Source organism: Anas acuta, chromosome 2 (assembly GCF_963932015.1).
Source record: "Anas acuta chromosome 2, bAnaAcu1.1, whole genome shotgun sequence".
Classification (NCBI taxonomy): Eukaryota; Metazoa; Chordata; class Aves; order Anseriformes; family Anatidae; genus Anas; species Anas acuta.
This window is the reverse complement of record NC_088980.1, coordinates 118321158-118344343: the sequence shown is the minus strand read 5'-3', so window position 1 is coordinate 118344343 and position 23186 is coordinate 118321158. Positions and strand designations below refer to the sequence as shown.

General features: G+C 39.1%; 1 protein-coding gene across 2 annotated transcripts; it reads left to right on the top strand.

Moving 5' to 3' along the window:
- Positions 1-428: 428 nt before the first annotated feature.
- LOC137851096 (DGAT1/2-independent enzyme synthesizing storage lipids-like) lies at positions 429-22839 on the top strand. 2 transcript variants are annotated; one of them, XM_068671880.1, is made up of 8 exons: positions 429-578; positions 5543-5680; positions 5774-5879; positions 7277-7441; positions 9153-9346; positions 16428-16488; positions 16885-17024; positions 18829-22839. In XM_068671880.1, the coding sequence occupies exons 2-8, from the start codon at positions 5546-5548 to the stop codon at positions 18931-18933; spliced, it is 906 nt and encodes a 301-aa protein (XP_068527981.1). In that variant the 5' UTR covers positions 429-578; positions 5543-5545; the 3' UTR covers positions 18934-22839. The 2 variants fall into 2 exon arrangements, with proteins under 2 accessions (XP_068527981.1, XP_068527979.1); XM_068671878.1 differs by having other exon boundaries at positions 454-578; positions 5543-5879.
- The last annotated feature ends 347 nt before the right edge of the window (positions 22840-23186 follow it).

Genomic DNA, 23186 nt, shown 5'->3' with positions numbered 1-23186 from the left:
TTGTTATCGCTCAATTTCTTGCCCAGTTTCAACTGAAATTGATGGACGTGTCCTAAAGAGGTCACGCTAATCCTTTCCCGAACCAAAAAATTGGTATCTATTGATCTTATCTGCCTAAATATGACCTCTGTCATAACAGCCACACAATGAGTAGTAGTGAAACAGAAAGGTATTCTGCTTAATTTAGCCATGACTGCAAGGTTTCGGTGCCTTTTATTTAGTTGCCTGTCTGGCATCCTTTTCATCTAAGCCCTTAAAAGACCCTTTCCTTTGCCCAGAGAGGATGTAGATGCCCTATCCCTGGAGGTATTCAGGGCACCCTAAGGGCGGGCGGGCGAAGGTCCTACGTCCCCCCCCGCCGCCATTTCCTTCCTATGGGGGCAGCGGCTCCCCCATAGCACCGGCATCAGGCTCCGTACCCCGGACGGTTTAAAGATGGAAGTTTGGGCACGGAGCCCGCCGGGGCTGGCAGGCCCAGCCCCAGCCCCAGCCCCGCCTCTCCCCAGCGCGGGGGTGGCCGTGCCTCTTATGCCGGGCCAGGGGCGGCGCGGCGGGGTGCCTGCTGCTGCCGCGGGCAGGTGAGAGGGGCGGCGGGGGGCGCTTCTCGGCCGGGGCCGTGGGGGGGGAAATTAGGAGGCATTTCTGCTCAGAAAGAGCAGTCAGGCACTGGGACGGGTTGCCCTGGGAGGTGGTGGTGTCATCGTCCCTGGGGGTGTTCAAGGAAAGGGTGGATGTGGTGCTTGGGGATATGGTTTGTGGGTGGCATTGGTAGTAGGGGGGTGGTTGGACCAGGTGGTCTTGGAGGTCTGTTCCAACCCTAATGATTCTCTGATTCTACGTGTTTGGGTGCTAAGAGAGTAGATGGGAAGAAATCCACTGGGTTAAGTACCCTGGGTGTATTCAAAATCTGGAATATCCACCAAAAGTAGAAGGGCTGGGCTCTGTAATTGCTTACAGGGTGGTGGTTTCCTACTTTGGAGGGATGGTGCCTTCAGTTTTGGGGTGGGTGTGCTGATAATCCATTAAGTTAGGGGAAAGCTGTAGAAACATAGCAACACATGAGGTACGTGGGTTTATGTGGCAAGAAAAGTAGGTGATGTCTGTGTGAGAACAACACAAGGGTTACTTTCTGTGGAACTGCTATAAAAATTCTGGAAAACACAGAACTTGAATTTTATTTGCATTGAAAGGCAAGATGTGGAACTGTAACTGATCTGTTGCTTCCCTTGTGAACGGAGCGGTTGAGTTTGGCAGAGCAGGGAGTAAGAGGCTGCCACAGAAGAGCAGGTTGAAAAAAATTCAATGCAGAAGAGTCTCCAGCTACTTAACACTGCTCATCCCACTAGGATCTGCTGAGCTTACTGCCAGGAACACGCTGCTGAGCACTGAGACCAAGATCATCAGATCTTTAGTTGCAGTTGAAAGGCAACTGCAAGGTTTTGTTTTTTTTTCTGCCACATGTTTCTTGTGACAGTTTTGTTGTTGGTTTTCTGTTCCCTGGAATTATCATGTTAGCTGGTAAAATTATCCTTATCGTCAAATGCTACTTCAGCGAGGGCTGGGGATCTGAATGATGTGTATGCACTACAGGAGTCTTCTGCTGGAAGGGAAGCTCCCCTTTAAGTAGGGAGACATTAGTCCTGTCTCTGTGTGACATCACCTGTAATTCTACATTGTCGATATGGCTATTACTTTGGAATTTGATATGCTTTATAGGTGGAGCCAAAACAAACATCTTGCATGTCAACATAGATGTTGTTCTCTAAAAGAACAACGAGATCACTCACAACAGTAGCGCTTCATCTCCCTTGCCAGATGAGATAAGGAAATATCAATTCAACAGAAAAATGTTTTCCACAAAACGCTGTGCCCATTTGCTAGCTTTTTACAGGTTGTTCAGTTGTAAAGAACATGGGAGCTACTCTTGGCTCAGATTTGATAAAAGTAGAAGAGAAACTTTCCCTAAAACTCTGAGGCTTGGGGGCAAAACAGCAGTTATGTGTAAATGTGCTGTTAACTCTTGTATTGTCCTGCAGTGCATAACCAAGCAGGTCTTTAGTAAAAGTGTTGTACCATGCACTCCAACAGGTATGTAATAAGTTCTCTGTGTAGTGTTGGACAGAAAGGATGCTGCAAAATTGTGTTTGTGGTCTCAGTTGCGGGACTGGTGAGAGCTAGCCAGTAGGACATGGCAACAATCCAAGTCCTGTCCTGTTGTAGGCCTTTGTTATACAGGTAGGATGGAGAGATGTGTTTGGCATGGTGGACTCAAACTCACTTCATATGATTGAAACCCCGCTGACGGTTTGTTCTTTCATCATAAAATGTTGGAGGAAGTGTACAGCTGAAGTATGGGAGCTGGAACTGAAATCTGGTTGAGCATCCTAACTACCAGAAAAAGCCGTGCTCCTTCTTGTTTCCTCGCTTAGTCAATTTTTCAGTCACTTTTTCCACTCTGGCTTGGATTCAACTGGAATGATGTAGAACTTGCTTGTATCCCAGCCACCCTCTCACCCAGGTGTAAAGTGAACTCACACCACGTGTGCCAAATACTTTCACGTGTCCTTAGTCAAATCTGTGCTGCTGCTACCTGTTTTGTAGGTTTTTAAAATTACTTTTGAATACTTAAGTCTTTGAATTTCTTTTTTTTTTTTTTCTGCAGCCTTTTTCAGTGCATGTATTAAACTTTAAATCAGAAATGAATAAATAATCAATGTTCATTTGTACTTTAGTCTGAGAGCAAACAAGATTAAATATAGTAGTCTTCCATCCAGGAAATCATTTTCTGTTACATTAAAATTGAGATGGAGAAGGAATCAGTGGGATGTTACATGGTTTGCATTGATCAGTGTAACATCCCATAAATATTACAAGAAAATTCTGAAAATCCTAAATAACACGGGATACAGAATCAGTTCTCATTTTGTGGGCATCTGCTGATGCACTGATGGGAACTTTCTTCTCATGTCACTTAACATATGAAACGAATGATGATGTCAAAGTGAGCTTTATTTTCTTAAACAAAATGCCAACTGGCATTAGTAATGTACTTTCATAATCACTGTAGACCAGGTTAAGTTTGGGCTGCTCCCAGTAGTGGCTTTGCTTTGTGCCAGCATTTATTTATTAGCAGGGAGCCAGCTGGTACTGCTGCAGACAGGGCCAGATGCGGAGAGTGGTGGTGGAAAGGTGGGTGCTGCCTCTGAGCAGCTGCTCACATTAAGCCTACACCAGATATAAACCTCTCACCCCCTCAAAGAACTGAGGTGCGTTTGTTTGCAAAGTCATTTCCCACAAAATTATCATGAGTGGCATCAGTTACATTTGTCCCGTACCGGCTTTTCAGTAATCTTGCTGGTGATTTCTTTGGCTGCTGAAACTGTAGTTACTTTTCTTGGGGGACTTTGGAGTGATATTAAATCTCTTCCATTCCTCTGGGTTTTCCCTAGTGTTTCGAGAATTACTGAAAATGAGGTCAGAGGGATTTTTTATTTTTTTTTTTATTTTTTTTATTTTTTTTTATGTACTAGAAGATACCTGGACATATTAATCTTAGACTGGAACTTGGCAATTGACATGTTCAATGTATTCAAGTTAATCTTCAGATCATACAATGGTTAGAAATGTTTGCTTTATTATCAGCGTATTTACTATCTGTATGGAAGCTTTATCTCCAAATTCAAGGAGATCTAAGTTATGCTGCTGGCTGTTGTAGTCTCTGTTCCCAGTCTGAAGCCTCCCTAACAACACCAAATCCCTTCCTTCAGCCTATGCTACAGGTTGAATGAGTTATTCCCAGCAGCGTTTAATACTTCTGATTTGGTAGCCTGGGGCAAGCTCTTAACACTGCCTTCTCCTAGGCCCTTTCAGCAGAGCACACTTCACAAGCACTGAGGATTTGTAGTCCTTATTCTTATCACCAACTTCAAACAAGCAGTTACATCCTTTCTGTAGGGTAGAACCACACCATCAGCCTTAACCTTCCTAAACACCTTCAGCGTAGAGATTTTAATATCTAAATCATGCGGACTACTGCTTTTATGTCTTCAGTGAGAACTTCTAGATCTTGGTACATCTTAGCCAGGTATTTGTCATCAGTATGTAAACAACTCTGCTAATTTAGTGATGTTATTTATCATGTAGGTTTCATTTGTTTGTGACATGCTGAGCATGATTTAAAGCAGTGCTTGCTTCCTTCGTGCTCCTAGTTTGCTAGGAGCAAACTAGTTCCGAGTTTGCTCTTCTTACTGTTACTGTTTGTTTCCTTTGGCTTGGAAGCCATCCCGTGTCCTGGGGAGCTGAGCTCTGTGGTACCGGAGCTGTTTTACACCACTTCACCAAAGTATTTTATCCAGTGCTTTAGAGAAATAAAAAGATGGGGGGTTGGAGTCGGTGCTGTAGAACAGGTTTGCTCCTGTAAGTAGTCAGCTGAAGTCAGAAGAGTCTGGGCTTGCTGTGCTTTATGGTCTTGGCACTGACCGTGGCAGCTGTGATTTGTTTCTTGTTTGTACTTGTTCCGGTGTTGGACCGGAAAGTTGCTTGTTCAACAAGCAGTAACCTGATTAGGGTAAATAAAAGCTGCGTTCAGTTATGAATATGATCGTAATATCTGGCTAATTCTAAGACTTAAAGCAAGCAAGGGATGCTGTCATGCGGTTGCACTCTAGGGAGACCGTTACCTGCTGTAAGACAGGGCACAAATACCACTAGACCCATGGAAAATCTGAAAGAAGGGTGTGTTGGTGTGGTTGTATGGATGGGGAACAGCAGGGAAGAGCTGCTTTTTACAGTTCTGCTAGCAGTAGCAAATGCTGTCCCAGTCACCTCTTGCCCTCCAGAAGGAGCCACAGTTGTCCAGGTTTTTCCTGCTGGCTCTTCCTCTAGCTCAGTAACTCACTCTTTTGTTGGTTTCCCTCACCTAGCTACTGAATTGAGAACAACCAGAATCAAAGGCTGGGTTCTGAGGAGGATTGAAAGAGCCCAGACGTCTGGTGGCAGTCTTCTTGACCAACTGCTGAAAGCACTTAATAACGTTTTGAGTTTCTAAAAATTAAGTCACTTAACCACAGAAATCTTACACAGATAAATGGTTTTGACAATGGATGTGTTCCATGGGTCCTCGCACTTCCTTCAGGATCCTCCAAGAGCTTAATATAAAAATGCCTTTCTGTTGTGGCTGGTAACTTTCCAGAGGTTGATAGTTCGAGCATTAAATTGTCTTGAAGGTCTGCTGGGAATAAAGGTGTTCCTAAGGTGTGTAGCTTGCTTTTCTGATCCCCTGGCTGTACTCCAGGCTCCAACCATTGTACCATGAGTCCCTGTTGTCTAGCAGTATTGAAAGATCCATAAGTATATACGATAATCTCATCACTCTTTACAGGCAGTAGTGTAAAGCAGTTATCATAACATGACAGGGAGAGAAAAAACGTGTAACTCTGTGCTATAGCAAAATAGGCATCAATTACCTCCACAGTAAATCGTTTTTCTAAATGAGAAGCTTGCATAATCAGAGAAATTAAACTTTTTCCTTTCTCTCATGCAGGAAATGATAGGTAGAAAAGAATCCTGTGCCTCAGGACAGCTACCTATGACCTACCTAAGCTGCCTTGCTTACATACTGGAAGAATGGACTGCTGTGGAGTACCTGAAGAAATATTTTTTCCACGTGGTCATCATCTCGGTGACAATTAGTGCAATGTTAATTTTTTTTATTGTTCCTTTAACAATCCTCTGTTTCATTTACCTTACTAATGTTTTGCTTTTAATATATCAGAGGAGTGATGAGGTAAAAGCCACAAAAGATCCCTTGAGTGAAGTTTGGGATAGTGCAAGGAAAACTGTGGCAAGCTTTTGGGATATATATGCAAGAATATGGCATGGTAAGTGTGACATGACTTGCCTGAAGCTTTGAATTACAATTCTGAGTGAGGTATGGTGTAAATGTTAGTTCTGCTAACTTCTCTGTAAGTAAATGTGGTTTTTGTTATTGTTTTTTTTTTTTTTTTTAATTTAGTACCTGTTTGTAACCTGCTTATATGATCAAAACAAAACAACTATTTGGAACTGTAATTACTGTCTTTTTAGTTGGAGAAAACTATTCTGTTATGAAAATTTTAAATGATTCCAAGAGCTGTATGGAAAAATAAATGTGGTATTGAATTATTTCTGTTTGTACTGCAGCAGAATTTACAAGTACTCTGATTTTTCAGTTATGTTATATTTAACCTTTAGACGCTTTCACCACACCCTAATCCCTAGGAAAATTCTCAGCCACAAGCTAGGCACCTGTTCTTACCACAGGTATAGTTTAAGACTATTAGCAGGACTTAATTTGCTGCCCTAAGGGTAAAGAACAACAGGCTCTCTATGTTGCTACCCTTCCTCACAACTTTTTTGTGTAATTGTGAAGTATACTGCAGTCTAAAACTTTCTCCACCTCTTGCTAGGACCCTGCCTGTACCATCCCTGTCCTTCTCTTCAAATGGCTTTTGAAAGGAGCTGTAGCAGGGATAGAGATAAAGGCAGACCGGGTGGAATAGATTTTTTTTTTTTTTTTTTTTTAGTTAGTGGAAGCCGTGGCTTTCTCAAGCCTTTGTATGCATTAGCTTCCTACTCTCGTTCCACCTGAAACATACATCAAATGTAGGAAGAGCCAGGAGAAGTATTTATAGAAGTCCGTGCCCGTGAGGAATTTCCCTTACCTTGTTAAGTGAATGCATTTAAGTCTTGTGCAGAGAATTTCTGTTTGGGATTCTTGTGGATTCTGTCTTGGACTTGAGCCTGCAAACCAGGTCAACTTTTTACTATGTCAAATCAGAATGAAAGGGTCCCCAGCCCAACTCTTCATAACTTGAATGTTTACCTAAAAGGTCATCCATTCCCAAACTTTGAAATCCTTGTCTGTCTGAAGCAGTTTCATCAGGAGAATGAGAGTCACAGCAGTATGATAATGTTTTCTTGTTTGTTTTTTATTGCACTTAGAGGTGGAAAAAGTTCCTAACGGGCAACAGTTCTGGTTCAATGTCAGGTTAGAGTCTGATCTGATGATTAAATTGATCAACAAGTTAGTCCATTGAGTAGGATAATCTGTGGTGGCGGGGCTTTCTCTTTGCTGTTAATTGAACATTCCATCCAGAACATAATTCTTTTAAAGCTACTGCAGAGGCTTTTACAACTCTACAGAAGTCCTTTAATAAAGGACAGTAAAAAAAATGTTTTGAATTGCCATATAATTTACAGCTATCACTGTTGGTGTGTTGCTTTACATCCCAAACAGGTTATGAACTTCATGGTGTGGAAAACCTACCAGAAGGACCAGGCATTCTTGTTTACTACCACGGAGCTATTCCCATAGACTACCTTTACTTTTTATCTAGGCTGTTTCTCTGGAAGAAAAGACTTTGTCTGTCAGTAGCCGATCATTTTGTCTTTCGTTTACCGGGTAAGAACACATTCTTTTGTATTTAGGCATCATGAATTCAATCAAACTGTTGCTAGTTTTTGTGGAATTAATATTTATTACGCTTTGAAGGCAGCTTTTAAACTAAAAGCCGGGGGAGTAAGCTGGTAGATGCAGAAAGCAAAACAGAGTAGAATGCCCTGCTTGGTAAATAAAAGGTCATAAAAATACTGATAAGACACTCTAAAGCCAACAAATAGACGTATTTGGATGAAATTTCATGCTTCATTAGAAAGTGTAGGTTAGGACTATGTTATTAATCTAATGCTGCTTCATCAGAAATGAGCTATGAGTGCAGAAGAGTCTGGTGAATAGTAGGATATTAATTACCAACCTGCCCTCTGCATGGGGTAGACTTTGCAGTGGGCTATGATGTCAAATCTGTATTTTTGAACAACACCTGGAATAGGGTGCAACTTGTTTGAAAAAATTACTGTGAAAGAGTGGCTCTGTAATATTGACTAATACTACTTGTCCTCCTTGCCTGGGAGAAGAGCCCACCCTTGTCCTCCTTGCCTGGGAGAAGAGCCCACCTTGCTACAACCTCCTTTGAGGTAGTTGTAGAGAGTGCTAAGGTATTCCCTAGCCTCCTTTTCTCTAGGCTAAATAACCCCAGTTCCCTCAACAGTTCCTAATAAGACCTGTACTCCAGGCCCCTCACCAGCTTTGTTTCCCTTCTTTGGACATGCTCCAGCACCTCGATGTCCTTCCTGTAGCGAAAGGTCCAAAACCCAACACGGTATTCGAAGTGCAGCCTCACCAGAGCTGAGTAAAGAGGGATGATCTTTACCCTCGTCCTGCTGGCCACACTGTTTCTGATAGGATGCTGTTGGCCTTGGCTACCTGGGCGCCCTGCTGGCTCATATTCAGCCGGCTATTGGCCAATACCCCCAGGTCCCTTTCTCCCAGGCAGCTTTCCAGCCACTCTTCCCCCATCCTGTAGCGTTGCATGGGGTTGTTGTGCCCCAAGTGCAGGACCTGACACTTAACCTTGTTGAACCTCATGCGGTTGGCCTTGGCCCATTGATCCAGCCTATCCATATCCTGCTGTAGAGCCTTCCTGCTATCGAGCAGATCAACAGTTCCACCCAACTTGGTGTCATAAACTGTGTGAACCGTTCACTGGTTTGTGCAATGCTGAAACTGTCCTCTTAACTTGGACCATTCATGCATCTAAAGAGTCATACAGCAGCCCAATTTAACCCAAGTAGTTTGCAATTTAACCACAGAACACTCAATTTTACAGTTTAAGAACCTTAATGTTTATAATGTTAAAAATTACATTTTAAAAGAACACTTAAATGATGTGTTTGTTAGGTGTTTATTTTTGCAATAACCTGTATTGTACTGAAAAAGATAATTCTTCTACATTAAAACCTATTTAAAAAGCAGGAGGAAGAATTAGATGTTTGTTTTCAGATATCTAGATATGAGGCACAAGTCTCAGTTGCATAGCTGCTGGCTTGATAATTATGGAAAGGAGCATATGTAGGCATTGGCTTATGGTGGTGCTCTTGATAAACTGTTTTATCTTTATAACATTTGGGCAAAAACACTGTCACTTAGCCAATATTTACTCTGTACGTGTTTTATTTACTTAGTACAAATTTGCCTTAGTCTAAACACAGCTATTAGATTTTTTTTTTTTTGTTTAGCTGTAAACTTGTTCTTACATGCTGCTTATTTATTACAGGACTCAAGTTACTGTTAGAAGTGACTGGTGTTATGCCAGGTACGAGGGAGGAGTGTCTCAGTGCACTGAAGAATGGTCACCTGGTGTCTATATCACCAGGTGGAGTTAGAGAAGCACTATTCAGCGATGAAAGTTATCAGCTCATGTGGGGAAATCGAAAAGGCTTTGCTCAGGTTGCTCTAGATGCAAAAGTGGTGAGTATTATGTTACCAATCCCAGTTTATGCTTATTGCATGCAAGTTTCATTATAAAATGTAGTTCAGAAGCATTGGAGTCTCTTCTTCTATATGGAATATACTTGGGAGTAGAGATTTCTTTTCCTTTGCCCACTACGTTCTTCAAACTCAGTAACCATAGGGAGCATGAGTTTCATGGAACTGTATAGCCTTTTTTCCTGGATGCCTTGCAACAGCTTCATTTCATCAGTTCTGTTTCTACAGTTCCGTCTTGTGGGCATCTAACATGTCTTGACTGTATTTCAGGAATCTACACTGTGGTCATTCACAATGTTATGTTTTTTTTCCATCCTACTATATTTATTTTCTGACTTCATTTTTCTTTTACTTCTACGTACCCAGTCATTCTCATTTGGTTTGTTAACATCATATCGTTACATTCCTTTCTTATATTCTGAAAGGCTCCAGGATTTGTTCTTGCCATTACTTTTCTTAATGTTTGTGAAAGATTGCATCAGCTTAACACAAGGCGTTTCTACGTTAGCATTTGCATTTGAATCATATGTGCACTTCTGAAACAGTTTTTCTATCTCCCTCACTTACCATGCTTTCATTTGCGTCATGGAATAGTGTTTGAGTACCAGAGCTGCATGCATTTTGTCTGATACTAAACCAGAAGTGGAACCTAATACGCTCCAGCTGCAAATGTGTGTTCAGTCAATGGTACAAGACAAGAATTAGTTCTAAGTAGATGCGGAGCACTGAAATGTATTTGGTGGTGTCTGATCCTCAGCATCATCTCTTTTCCTCTAGAGGAGTGTCTGTGTTGATTCGCACTGTGAAAATATACATGTACACATGGACACAGTTCATTTAGATTTTCCATATGGATGATCTACAAATACAAGCTTCCACCCCTGGCTCTGAGTTTTCCCATCTGTGAGACTCCCACATGTGCAACTCTTTCTCTGATACAGACTCTAGGAGACAACTTTATTTGGGATGGCATAGAGCTTGAAGAGCAGCAACACTGTCTCTTTCCTAACTGCCACTTCCTGTCATCAAAAGTAGAGACCGGTTTTCTTTCTTAATTTAGACTTCGCATACCTTGCACTGTGGGTGTTTGTGACAGTACTAGTATACATCCAGGCTTCATCTATTCTGCCATGAGCTTTCTCATGGAATTGCAAAATCCTAAGTTTCTTCTGTATCTTCTGTACATTCTTATGAATGCCCCATCTTCTCCTGTGCTTTTCTTTGGCCTTCCAGATAAATGTAATCCTTTTCCATCTATATAAGAGAATTTTACAGGGAATTTTTACAGGAAGTGGAGAAGTGGAGTTCTTCCCATAACACTTGAATTCCTTGCCATTCTTTTTACTTTTTTTTTTGTGTCTATCCGTATCTATTTCTGTCCCCCATTCAAGATGTTGATTCTCAAACTTTTGGTTATTTGTGCCAAAACTCCTACTAAAAAGAACCTAGGGTTGCAAAATGAACGCTTCAATTTAATATTTCTTCATAACTATATCTGTCTTTGAAATCTTATGGGAGGTTACAAAACTCTAGAAAAAAAAATTAGAGGAATTGGATTATCCAATGGGTAAAGTACTTTTAGACCTGGAGTCCTATTTCTACCTCTTTGTTGTGTGGCCTTTTAAGAGCGTCACATTTCACAGAATCACAGAATTTCTAGGTTGGAAGAGACCTCAAGATCATCGAGTCCAACCTCTGACTTAACACTAACAGTCCCCAATTTCTGTGCTTTTGTTCCCCCTCTCTACCCTTCTCTCAAAAAGCATGGACTTATATGAAGTATTTTGACTAACATTTATATTATATGCTACCACTACTAGAAAATACCAGTCTGAATAGGATAAACCCAATCAAATTCATACGTGCATTTTGAATTCCCTTATAGTCTTTCCTCTTTTGTATTAATAAAATACTTGAGCAGTCTGAAAGCAATGTCACTTCAACAAGTGATTTTGCTTCATTTTATTTTCATATGTCTTTCAAGCTACCTCAGACATTTGAATAATATTTTGCCAGATGTTTTTACTTCACTTGCGACCTTATAATGTAACTCTTAAATGAAATGTCTTTTTTTTTGATACAAATTGAGTTAAACAATTGAGTGACCTTAATAGAGTGCCACTGGGATTTCAGTATGGTGAGCATCCCTGTAATTAACTTGCAGACTCCACTGAATCTTGGGCATCTTTGATATTCCTCTGGAAATCTTTGACCAGAAATACCTTAGATAACAGAACACTTACCAAAAAAAAAAAAAAAGGTGCTGTGCATTTAACACTAGCCTGGGCAACATTAACCATATGTACAATTTCTTACATAAGGTTATGCTACAGTATTAACTGGAGTCCATCTTTTGACAAAGTTGGAGTTTGATTGCTCCTGCTTACCCTTGCTGCATCCTTTCCATTACTGGTCAAACCAGTCTCATAGGTTGACTCAAGACTGGGGATGGACTCGTCTAAACTAACAGAACTTGCTCTGTAATGTAGCAATCCATGTGCTTTCCTAATACTTGGATCATGGCTGAAGGCAGAAGAAGACAAGCATCACCTTGTTTTGAGTTTATTAAACATATGGTGTAGCCATCAACTGAAGAACCAAACACGCTTTACAATCCTCGTAATAACTACGTGGAAGTTCCAAACCTGCCATAGGTTACTTGAACAGGAGGGTTTCAAGACAGAAATAACTTTACATATCTGAATACAGATTCCTATTCTTTATTTAATGTTATGGAAGTTTAATAGTTCTTCCTCTGGAAAAGTTGATGAAAAGCAAGCCAGGAATGTAGTTTCAGCCTTAATTCTTGCCTGCAGATTTCCCCATTCAGTTTCCTCTTCATCTTGTGTAACTACCCTGCTTATACAAGGTCAGAGAAGGAAAATACTACTATTTAATGTAAATCCATGATCTTCCTGGACACATATTTGTATCAATTGAGGTTAAGTATGTCAGTGACCCAATCTTCAGTAATACCCTCTGTCTGTGCCTCAGTTTTGGTGGGCTAATGGGGAGGAGCCTTCATCCCTGCATTTTATCTATGCCAAAAAACAGTTTGAATCTAGTTAGGTAAAAGATAAGCAGGAACTACTGTTTGTAAATTTCCTACAAAATAGTGCTTCAAACACTTTGGTTTTCTTTCTTTTCTATAATTTAATATACACACATGGAAGTTAAAAGAATGCTGGAATTATGGAGGTAGCCCCTTTAGTTGGAGGCTGTCACGATATAACTAGGCCCTGCTTTCCTGTAACTGGTGATGGTAAACTAGGGATTAATCCCTAGGGATTAAGGGGAAGGGAGGGAGTATTCCTCAATCAGGCGAGGAAGTCATGGACAGGCTCATTTAGCAAAGGGTCGAAGGTGATATAAACGGTAGGGACGTGGTAATCAACAAAACTGCTGAAGTGAGCTCATCCTGAGCATAGGCAGGCAAATAAGGAAGTACCTGTAGGACAGTGTTGGGGGAAAGCTCTCATACTACTGCTGCGAAATTGATGTGCTTTGGATGCTTCTCTGAAGTGCTTGTATGCTGATGCACACAGGATGAAGAAAGAAAAAGAAGGAATTAATTACAAGTCTGGTCTGTGGGACGAACCCATGAGTGCCAAGGGAGCTGGCTGGTGTTATTGCAAGGCAACTGTCAGTTGTCTGTGGAAACTCCTGGTGATCAGGAAAGGTTCCTGTTGACTGGAAAAAAGTAAATATCAAACCTGTCTTCAGGATGGGTGAGAAGAAGAGTGTGGGGAACTACAGGCAAGCCAGTGTTACCTCAGTTCCTAGGGAAAACAATGGAGCCACTAATACTGGAAACCCCTTTCAGACACAAAGTGCGAGGGGGATGATCTCCAGAGGTCACTTCCAACCTCAACTATTCTGTGATTTTTGAGTTGGCTGGGTGTGATCCAGCTCAGTTCCAGCATTGCAAATTAAACCTATAGATTACTGCTTCTCAGCTAATCGGCCCTGTGGATTGGCTTGTGCCTCTGTTACAGGCACAAACTCATGTATAGTGTGTACCACTTTTTATTAGCCTAAGAACTGAATGCTGCGAGTTCCTCTGTTTTCATCAGCTGATCATTGTATGCAAAAACTTTTTTAGTTGCTTGCCAGATTGCTTAAAGCAAAAAAAAAATGTTTTCTTGCATTGTTCCTAATATTTAAGTGTTTTGTCTTGATGGCTTTCCACCATTTTAAATGACATAGACAATTAATAGCAGAAACTTAATGTTCTATTTTTAAAAGTGTCCAGTAGTTGTATGACTTTAGAAGATGTTACTGGTTATTTTTAAGAGTTAATTTATGATATTTTCCCATAACTCCTTATTCTGAAGGATTTTTTACCACAGCTTTACATACCTCTGATATTTTTGATATATGTATTTTTTTTTCTCATTAAATGGTCTCCATTGCTTTGAGTTCTTTACTTGGATTTACTTATTTTTTTTTCTTGCTTATTCATTTTTATTATTATACCAGACCTTACTTTGAGAAACTGATGAGGTGGGCTGAATGTGAGCATCTACTTGCATTCTGCAATGCTTCTTGAGCTGGCCATTTTCTTATTCATAACACATGATTTTAACTTTAGGCAGAGAAATGGCAAAACTTGTTGTTTCAGTCAGTGACACTGCAATAAATGCATAACCTGTTATTTTTTTAGACTCCCACTTACATTTTATATGTACATCCAAAGGGAAAGATATAAACCTTTTAATACAGTATCACTTTCCTCACAAATGGCAACTTAAAAACAGCAATGTTTGTGGGAGCTGAGGAACGTAAATTGGTTTCTGTTACGGAGTTTATTTGATACACCAACTTGCTGCCTTTCAGCAGGATGTTAAGGTAGTTCACTTTTAAGCTTTTACTGTAATATCAGTTAACACAGATTACTCAAGGTATGCGCTTCTAAGGCACAGGCAGAAAAGCCAGACTTAATCAGGATGTAAGTCTGCATCCAGAAAAGCCAATAAGATGGACTAAAAATAACTGAGAAAAAAGAACCAGAAGCTGAGAGGTTACCAAATAATCACTAGGCTTTCTCTGTCTGCCTGCCCGAGATAGATGCCTTGCTGTAAACAGCTATTGAAGCTCTGTGTCTTTCTAACAGCTAATACATTCAGAAAAAAAAAAAAGTATTTTTGAAGTTGCTCTTCTAATTTTGTTTTGCTATGAGAGGGTTGATTCAGTTGCACTTTAAAACATCAGAAATGAAAAATATGATTCTGATATTGTATTGCTGGAATAATCCTTGAGTCAAGCCCAAGGATTTAATCATCTGCCTGCTCACAGCTAAGTACTGCACTGCATCACAGTATAGTGAAACCAGGGCTAACTCTTACACCAACAGCAGTTCATTTCCATGGGCTACTGTGCTCCATTCTCCATGCGGACTTCCATGATACAGCTGTACAGTGCTCTGAGTAGCTGTACTTGTACTGTAAGTCTCTGGAAGAAAACTAGAAGAGCAATTCTGAGAGCAGAAACTGAAACCTAGTACTTGCTCCTCCCAGCTAAGTGTCCCAAAAGAACAGTGCATCTTATGTTGCATGTGTATGCTCACTTGTTTTTTTTTTTCCTTTGCTGTAGCAGGCAGGATGCGCTTCAAGGACATTTATAGCTGTAGGTTTGAACATTCAGAAGGTGGGGAGGGAGTTAAAGGTATGAAGTCATGTTCTTGTGTCATAATATCATCTCAAGAGAGCAGGTATTAGTTAATTGCTTGAAAGGAGTGTGGACTTCCCTGTCTGTTGGAATATTATGGCACAATATTTAATCTTTTTAGCTAAAACATTCAGTTACGAATAGGAAAAAAAAGAAAAAAACTTTCGTGCAGACTAGCGTGATGGTCTCTAAAAATGCCTTCGCTTGGGATGTTAATTGTTCAATTTTAATCACTTCTAAGTTCAACTAGAAACTAGCTTTCTAAAAACAGTGTAATGGAGGATAGTATTTGTAACACGTGTGAAAACTAAAATTCTTCCCAGTATTTCAATGAGTACATCCTTGGGTTATCTCCATAAATATATCTACTAAACAATGTGCCTCTTTATTAAGGGTAACTTCCACATTGCAAAATAAATAATTTTGATAATTTGGTTAGCTCTGCTCAATATCTTCTCCCACATAAACAAAGAAATACATATTTCATAGCTATGAATGAAAAGCAGACTAGCTGATGAAAATGTCATATTAGTATATTTATTTCTGTGCCCTAAATAGGAGCTGTCATTAAAAGTAATATCAATTGTGTACATTTTACAGGCTTATATAGATTTTCTCTATCAGTGACCTGTGTGAAGCTGACAGTTTCAGGCCATACTTGATTATCAACAAATCCACAAAATTTGTATTGCTCACTTATAATTTTTTCCCTGATCATTGCAGAGAGGATATGTTCATCATGGCCAAAAAATAGTTCTTTGTTATGATTCAGTATGTTTTACTCTTATTTTTTTTTTTTTTAATTTCATTTGGGAAAATAAAAATGCATCTACCAGAATTTTCTGAAAACACATCAGTTTCATTGGTACAGCCTGCAGGTAAGATTCCTGAGGGCCAGGATGGGCTTCCACAATGGGTTCAGAGACATAAAACTTGGAACCAATGTCCTGATAAAGGCGCTTAATGGCAGTGTGAAGAAGCTTGTTGATTTATTGTCTTCTTTAGGCAGAACAGAAGTTTGAGCCTCTGTTGTAATCACTTATGGTGTGGAAAACATTCAGCGATCTGTTGGCTACTGGGAGGTGATGCACTGTCTGACTGTCCATGCTTTTCTAAGAAAAATGTTTAGCGTGCATCTGTGTCCCAAACTGAGATGTGAATGTTAATAAATGTTCAGAAGTTCCAGTGCAGGAGCGTCAGATAAGTTCCAAATACAAGGAACTGCCACTGCTTTACTCAGCTCTCAGTGTATCAGTGGTAACAAAATTCCATGTTTGCTGCCTGACCAACTGATGATTATCTTCTGTATTCATTTTCTTAGCTGCATTAACAGAAACTAAAAAATAAATTCAACCTTTGTATAACATTTTTACCTATGTTTTTCATGATTCCATAGCCCATCATTCCAATGTACACTCAAAATGTACGGGAAGGATACAGGATGTTTAAAGAACGAAGTAAGGACTTTAAATATATATTTAAGTATTTAGCATGTTTCCTCCACTCTTCTCTTAGACTTGTCTCACTTTTCTTCTAGACTTTGTTTTTCAGACTCTGTAATTTAGCTTCTCCAACGTGCCTGCTAGGGGTAAGAGGTGTCTCAAATATTGAACTAGCTTGTGTGTAACTGGCTGGGGCTGTGTGATTTGATTCTTTAATGAAGTCTTATTTTAGTGATCTATTAATTATATTAAGCTTTGTTTTAGTGAACAACTACCTAAATCCTGTAATTTCATCTTGATTGTCAGATAAAGCATGCATTTTTAAGGAGTCTTCCAAATCCATCAGATTTCAAGTTTGTATTATGTTTTCTATAATTATAATCTCACTTTTTCCTCCTTCAACTGTTACAGGATTTTTCAGAAGATTGTATGAAAGTACTCGATTGCCATTTACTCCTCCATATGGAGGACTTCCAGTTAAATTTCGCACGTATATAGGGGAACCAATCCCTTATGATCCAAATATAACTACAGATGAGTTAGTTGAAAAGGTAAGTTGGCTCTACTTGCAGTATTGAACTACACATCTTGTGCTCTATTATATATGCACTTGAAACCATTTTTTGTACACTTGAAAAAAGACAAGTACCCTTTTACTAGCTTCTTGAAGTAATAGGTAGTTAAGCTTCAGAATTACAAAATGGATGGATACTTATCAGTACTGACGTAGTAATAGGTTATTTGGATGCCCTTACCCCTTCAACGCAGGTGAGCTCTGTCTTCCTGGGAATGCTAACTTAGTTTCTTGCATGCTGTTGATAACCTCGATAACTGAAATGATATAAGCTAGGTTTTCAGTTCAGTTTTCAGTAACTAGGAAAATAATTTTCATATAGAACAAGTGTCTTGAGAAACTTGTCTAAATAACAGCTTCAGCCTTGTTTTCAAATGAAAAACATCAGCGACAAAAATTTTCATCCAAAATACAGAAATATTTTGAGTACCTACAGCTTGGTGAAATCAATGGAGCCTAGGAACATAAAAATTTCTATAGATTCAGGATTTAGGCATTTTTCAAAATACTAATTTACAGAAAATGCGTGTTCTTGTACTTTTCATAGAAGATGAAAAGAGGGATTTATTAAAAAGAAACTGGTATGGTCTAGGAATACACAGATCAAAACATTGGTTAGAAATTAGTGATCTAAAAGCCACCTTGATTTTTATTTATTTATTTATTTATTTATTTAAGTATCCACAGCAGATTTTTCTGGGCTTTCTCACAGTGAAACCAGAACGACAAAGTTTCTTGTAAGGTTCTTTCTTAAAGGTTATTATAACAGATGGTTACAAGAGAACCGTCCCAGCAAGCTGTAGAGTTTGTTCTTAGCAGGCTTGGGAGGCTGCATACAAAATTCCTACTAAGACTTTTTTCTCATATTCCTGGATTTTGGGGAAACAGTATTTTGTGGACCTGCAAAAGAGAAATTTAAAGGTCACATGGAATTGATTTGCTTTACTTGGTCAGCTGTTTGACCACCTACTTCAGTGGGAAGAACATTAGGTGTTCTGTGTCTCCTATTAGTTAAAGACTTAAATTGTGTTTGAGATGAGAGCAGTGGTCTGGCTGACAGCCATCTGATCCTGCCTTGGAAAGGAGCGAGGAATTGAATGTGTCAGGAAAAGTTTAGCTACTCTGTTCTTATATTCCCAGTGATACTCTACCATTGCTCTGGAGTAGATCACTAGTACTTGGCTCCCCTTAGTTCAATTTTAAATACATCAGGAAAAACTGAGATACTATTTCCTTATCACTAGCAGAAATACCTAACATTTTATGCACCCTTGTCATAAACTTGCATTCGAATCTGCAATATTGGAGTAAAAGTAAACAGAATTTAGATATGTGTCTTATGTGCATGCTGAATATGATAAACTCAGAGAAGAATTCTTGTTGGGGAGGATATATGGAGGTCCGAATTCCTGATCACAGCATGGGATCAGACTAGGTCAGTGAGGTTGTAGCCAGTGCTCTTGAAAGCCTTCAGGGATGGAAGTTGCATAAGCTTAATGCCTGCATATGTTAAAGGCTACTTTGACGTAGTAAATCTCAAGTTTGGTAAGTACCAATAATTTAAGCCTATCCAAACTGCAATTCAATGTTTTTATTCCCTTCCTTTTCAAGGAGAGCATTGTTAGGATAACTAGCTAATGTAATAGACAACTTTTTTTTCTTAAAGTAGACCTGTATGTGAATTGCCTGGATACCTTTTAAAACTGTGAGAAGTCAGTGATTGTACTGTTCTTTATTGCATATGTAGGTATGTAAAAGTCAACTTTCTCCTCTCTTTTCAGACAAAGAGTGCAGTTCAGGCTTTGATAAAGAAGCACCAAACGATCCCAGGCAGCATATGGAAGGCTTTAATGGACCGATTTGATAGACATCGTAAAAGTGATTAGAATGCTTATGTTTATTTCATTGTTTTTACAATATATAGTAAAAAACAATGTCCTGTGGCAGTGATGACTAATTGGTGTTTAACCGGTTTAATGTACAAGTTTCTACAGATTCAACAGAAGAAAACAGTAACGCTTTGAAGGTTCCCCCCTGTAAGCTCTTTCAGTCAATGGCTTTTGGAGGATATTCTCGAAGTCAGAAGGAGTGAGCCCTTGAACAAGAAAACTTGTGTATAATAGCAATGCAAGTGCTAAATTTACCAAGAAGAAATCACGTAGCCAATATTTGACAGGTTCCTAAGAAAAAGGTATTTACATATATCTGAAAGTTTGAGAAGTTTTACCTAGTTCTGTGTTGTTGTTTTTTTCTGAGCTGTTCACTGTCCAGTCTCAGAAAAGTATCTCAGAGTAGGTGTTGTCCCACTGAACTGCAGTCTAGCAGGCACTCCGTCAGTACCTTCCAAGCTAGACCTCACACAAGTGTGAGAAGAGAAAATGCCTTTAGCTAATGATATGTTGCTTGGATCATTTTTCTACAAATGTATGCAAAGAGAAATAATCCCATTAAAACAGGTATTAGACTCATACAAATATATCAGTGTAATGGTTCACTATCCTAGAAAGTAAGAATTCTGCATTCAGGACTTCCCTCTTATGGGGGAGAAAAAGTCTCCAATCCCATTTTATGTCCTCCTGCCCTTTTATGAAAGAATGAAACAAATCTGGCTAACTCTAGGGAAGAAGTAACACAGTAACAGAAATACGTGGTTCAGATTCCAACTACACTTTGAGGCAAAATTTAGTTTTGCACTCTCAAAGAGAGTGGAAAAAAAGCTTCAGTTAATTGTAGCACTTTGCAAATACATGTAGAAAGTACTTTCAAGTCTGTGCTGGTACATTCATGCATTATTGCACCATGCAATACTGATTTAGCAGATGAGGCTGCCTGTAGTCGGAGTGACTGCGTCACAGTCTATTTGCAGTACAGATGTGCTACACTCACCCAGGCTTCCCAGGGAGTGGGGTGAGGAGAGCTTATCTAACACAGGCCTGAGGCTTGTAACCACTGGTGGTTCACCTAAAAATGAGGTACTGCAACACATCCATTCCCATATGGATTGAGCTGAAGTGCCTGCTTGGAAGGGAGGATATAGGCAGTGTTGTCTTCCTAATACAATCTTCAGAATACAGAAACCTGCTAAAAACAGAACGTGTTTTTACAAGCTGTGGGTTGTTGTTATTGGTGGGAGTGGGAGAACTTCATGTAATCTTTTCAATGTGCCATTAAAAGCAACCAAGTCTCTTAACTTCAAACATGAAGGAAAGTAATTTTCGTGCCTCATTTTGTCTTCTTGTACTTCTAATATCTTGCCCCTGCACATACTAAAAAATTATGTGGCATGTATAATATTAGCTTGTTGTCACTAGAAAACTAAATCTATCTATTGGATTAAAATAAACCTCTCTTCTCATGCTGCTTTTCTCTAAATATTTCTTGCATATCTGAAAAAGGGAACAGAATGGACAGGTGAGCATCCCTTGAAGAATGTTATTTCCCCGGAGCAAAAAGACAAGAATCGTGTCCTGAAAAAAACTCAGATCTGTCATAGGACATAAGAATGTTTACTTGAACCCCTTAACTATAATTGCAGTATGCAGGCAGAAAGATTTTTCTCTCAGCAGAGATGCAACACGCATAGGAGTTGATAAACTAAAGCAAACCAAGATGCTGACTAGTATGCCTTGACATGAATAGGAATTCAAACCATGAAGCCGTGTATAATGCACTCCAACAATACAAGCTAAAATTCAAAAATGGAGCTTAACTCGAGTGAGAAAATGAACTAAAAGAAAGGATTATCAAGTACTAAAATAAACACAGATGATGAACCAACAGGAATTAGGAGTAATGAATCTAAAAGCATTCCTTGTATCACAGAACTATGTGGAAGGACTAGACAGCACCATTCTCTATCCTATTCTATTTTTCAAGCACATTAACATCATCAGTTAATATACTTGTCATCTGTATTCTGAGAGCAACACAACCTTCAAACTCCATGTACTCTGGTACCTGATAGTAGGGGCTGTGCTGCAACTTCGAATAAAGCGCTAGCCTTGGACAGAAGATATGTAATCAGAACAACAGCTATCTTTCAAAGTGGGGATTTGAGCCTAGAGCTCCTGTATCTCAGACAGCTTGGAACAGTTTGTTAATAACAACTCAAGGTTTTCTGGGCTATTTCATCTTAACACCTGCATCCCTACGTTATCTACAGCTTATCTGAAGTGAGATGGAGTGAAACTTAATTTCTGTTGGTTTTCTTCTATCATAGTTGTCTTAGAGTATTTACTGGGTTCTCAGGATGATGGACAAAAATATTATTTAGAGAGCCAAGTGGTTTTGAATGAAGAATAAGACTGATTTTTCTACTAAAAATAGTTAACCCCCCCCGCATGTTAGAATACTAACATGTATTCTCTAATACAGAATTCTAATCTAGAACTGCTCTAATACAGCAACTAGAACTAGAAACTGGTCTTACAGAAACTAGCAGAAAGTAGAGCTTCTTTTCATAAAAATAAAATTGTAATTGTCTATGAGATGATTCCCCTACAATGCAAATTTTCCAGCTTCTCTGTTATATATATAAAAAGAAAGGTAAACCCAGCAAATGAAGATGACCTTTCCCTGTCTCATAATCCAAACCACATTTATGACTTTTTAAGATGCTGCACTAGGGGAAAAAGTTCTGCTGGTAGCTTTGGAAAAATAAATTGTAAATAATGTAAATAATGTAAATAAAATTATAAAAATGCACAATGGAACAACCCCAGCTCAGAAGTCCAGTAGATTATATAAAAGTAAAAGATAGTCAAAAAAGCATGACAAAGATACACAGAGTTTGTACCCAATTGATGCTAAATTTATCTTACCTAAAGTTGATGTCAGAACAGTGCTGTTGCTTTGAAAACTGTTGAATTTCAGTCCAGCTGGTACAGTAGCTAAATAAACCTGTATGTCTGGAACCAAGCCTGGTGTAACTGCAATATCCTCTTATTTATTGCATTTATTTATATAACATATCAGGTAGATCCAGAAATCATATCCAAGGCTGCGGGACAGTCAAATCTACGTCAACATTGCTTAAAAAGTGTCCAAACTGCAAAGATTCAGGAATATTAATTTCAGTCAGATACTGCACAGAACAGCACACATGACTTCAGGAGAAGAGTATGAGAACTAAAGCAGCATGACTCAAGCTATGCTGAAGGGCTAAACTACTCTGGACTGTGTGGTTTGGACTCCTGTTCATGTCCAGGCATATTAGCAGACATACACTGAATATAGTCTGCATGTGAATGAGGTCCCCACCCCAATTTTATCAAATACATAACATCAGCACAACCCTAACATTATTTCCAATGAATCCCAGCTGTGTTTTTTTTTTGTTTGTTTGTTTGTTTTTTAACTTTCAGAAATGAAGTCTATTGTATTCATAGGGTTCTTCCAGAGTTGTTTCTATAATGGAATGTATTACTATTTCTCCCTTTCCTATACCAAAACCCTCCCCACAAAAAAAAAAAAATAATAAAAAAAAAAACTGTCCCCAGTAAAATCCTTAAAAAATTCATCAATATAGCAACTTCACTTTACTCTGTGGTAAGAATACCAACATTTCCTAAATGTTCCTGATCTCTGGCTAAAACGATTTAAGGCAAAGAAGTTTTGGTTTATGGAAATAATTAGAGAACAAGTATTTGAGTTGTATGCAAAACATGTCAAAGAGACCAAACACTGTAAAAACCAAACAAACAGATACCAGACATTGTTTAGATAATGTGATTTGCATATCATATTGCCTTCCTGTTGCCCTAATCAAGCTGAATAAAAATTAAATCTTTTTACTTCTGGTTGTCAAACCAGGGAATGAGGATGGTATAAATTTGTCAGTGTCCTCCATATTCAGTCCAAATTTAATCCAGGTTTGAAGTTCCTGACCATTTCAAACGTCACTGGAAAGAGACCTCTGTATTTTTAAAAGTCTAAGCACAAATATTTGCAGTTGTGTAGGCATCTGTAGTTTTAAATTTAAACATGTTATGGTTTTAAATGGAAAACAGGGGAATAGGGAAGGTGGGAGGCATGAATTTTGGTCAATGGAGAACTTTTTCAGAAGTTGCTGAGTGTGTGGTGTCGGGAAGGGTCCCAGCAAGCATCCAGGACACTACAAGCATCCTATACAGCCTGCAGA

Excerpts from the sequence above, each read along its gene's own strand:
- LOC137851096 (XM_068671878.1), top strand. The coding sequence starts at position 5,546 with ATGATAGGTAGAAAAGAATCCTGTGCCTCAGGACAGCTACCTATGACC. Across the intron at positions 5,880-7,276 it reads ATATGCAAGAATATGGCATG|GTTATGAACTTCATGGTGTG; the intron begins GTAAGTGTGACA and ends CATCCCAAACAG. Across the intron at positions 16,489-16,884 it reads CAGGATGTTTAAAGAACGAA|GATTTTTCAGAAGATTGTAT; the intron begins GTAAGGACTTTA and ends CAACTGTTACAG.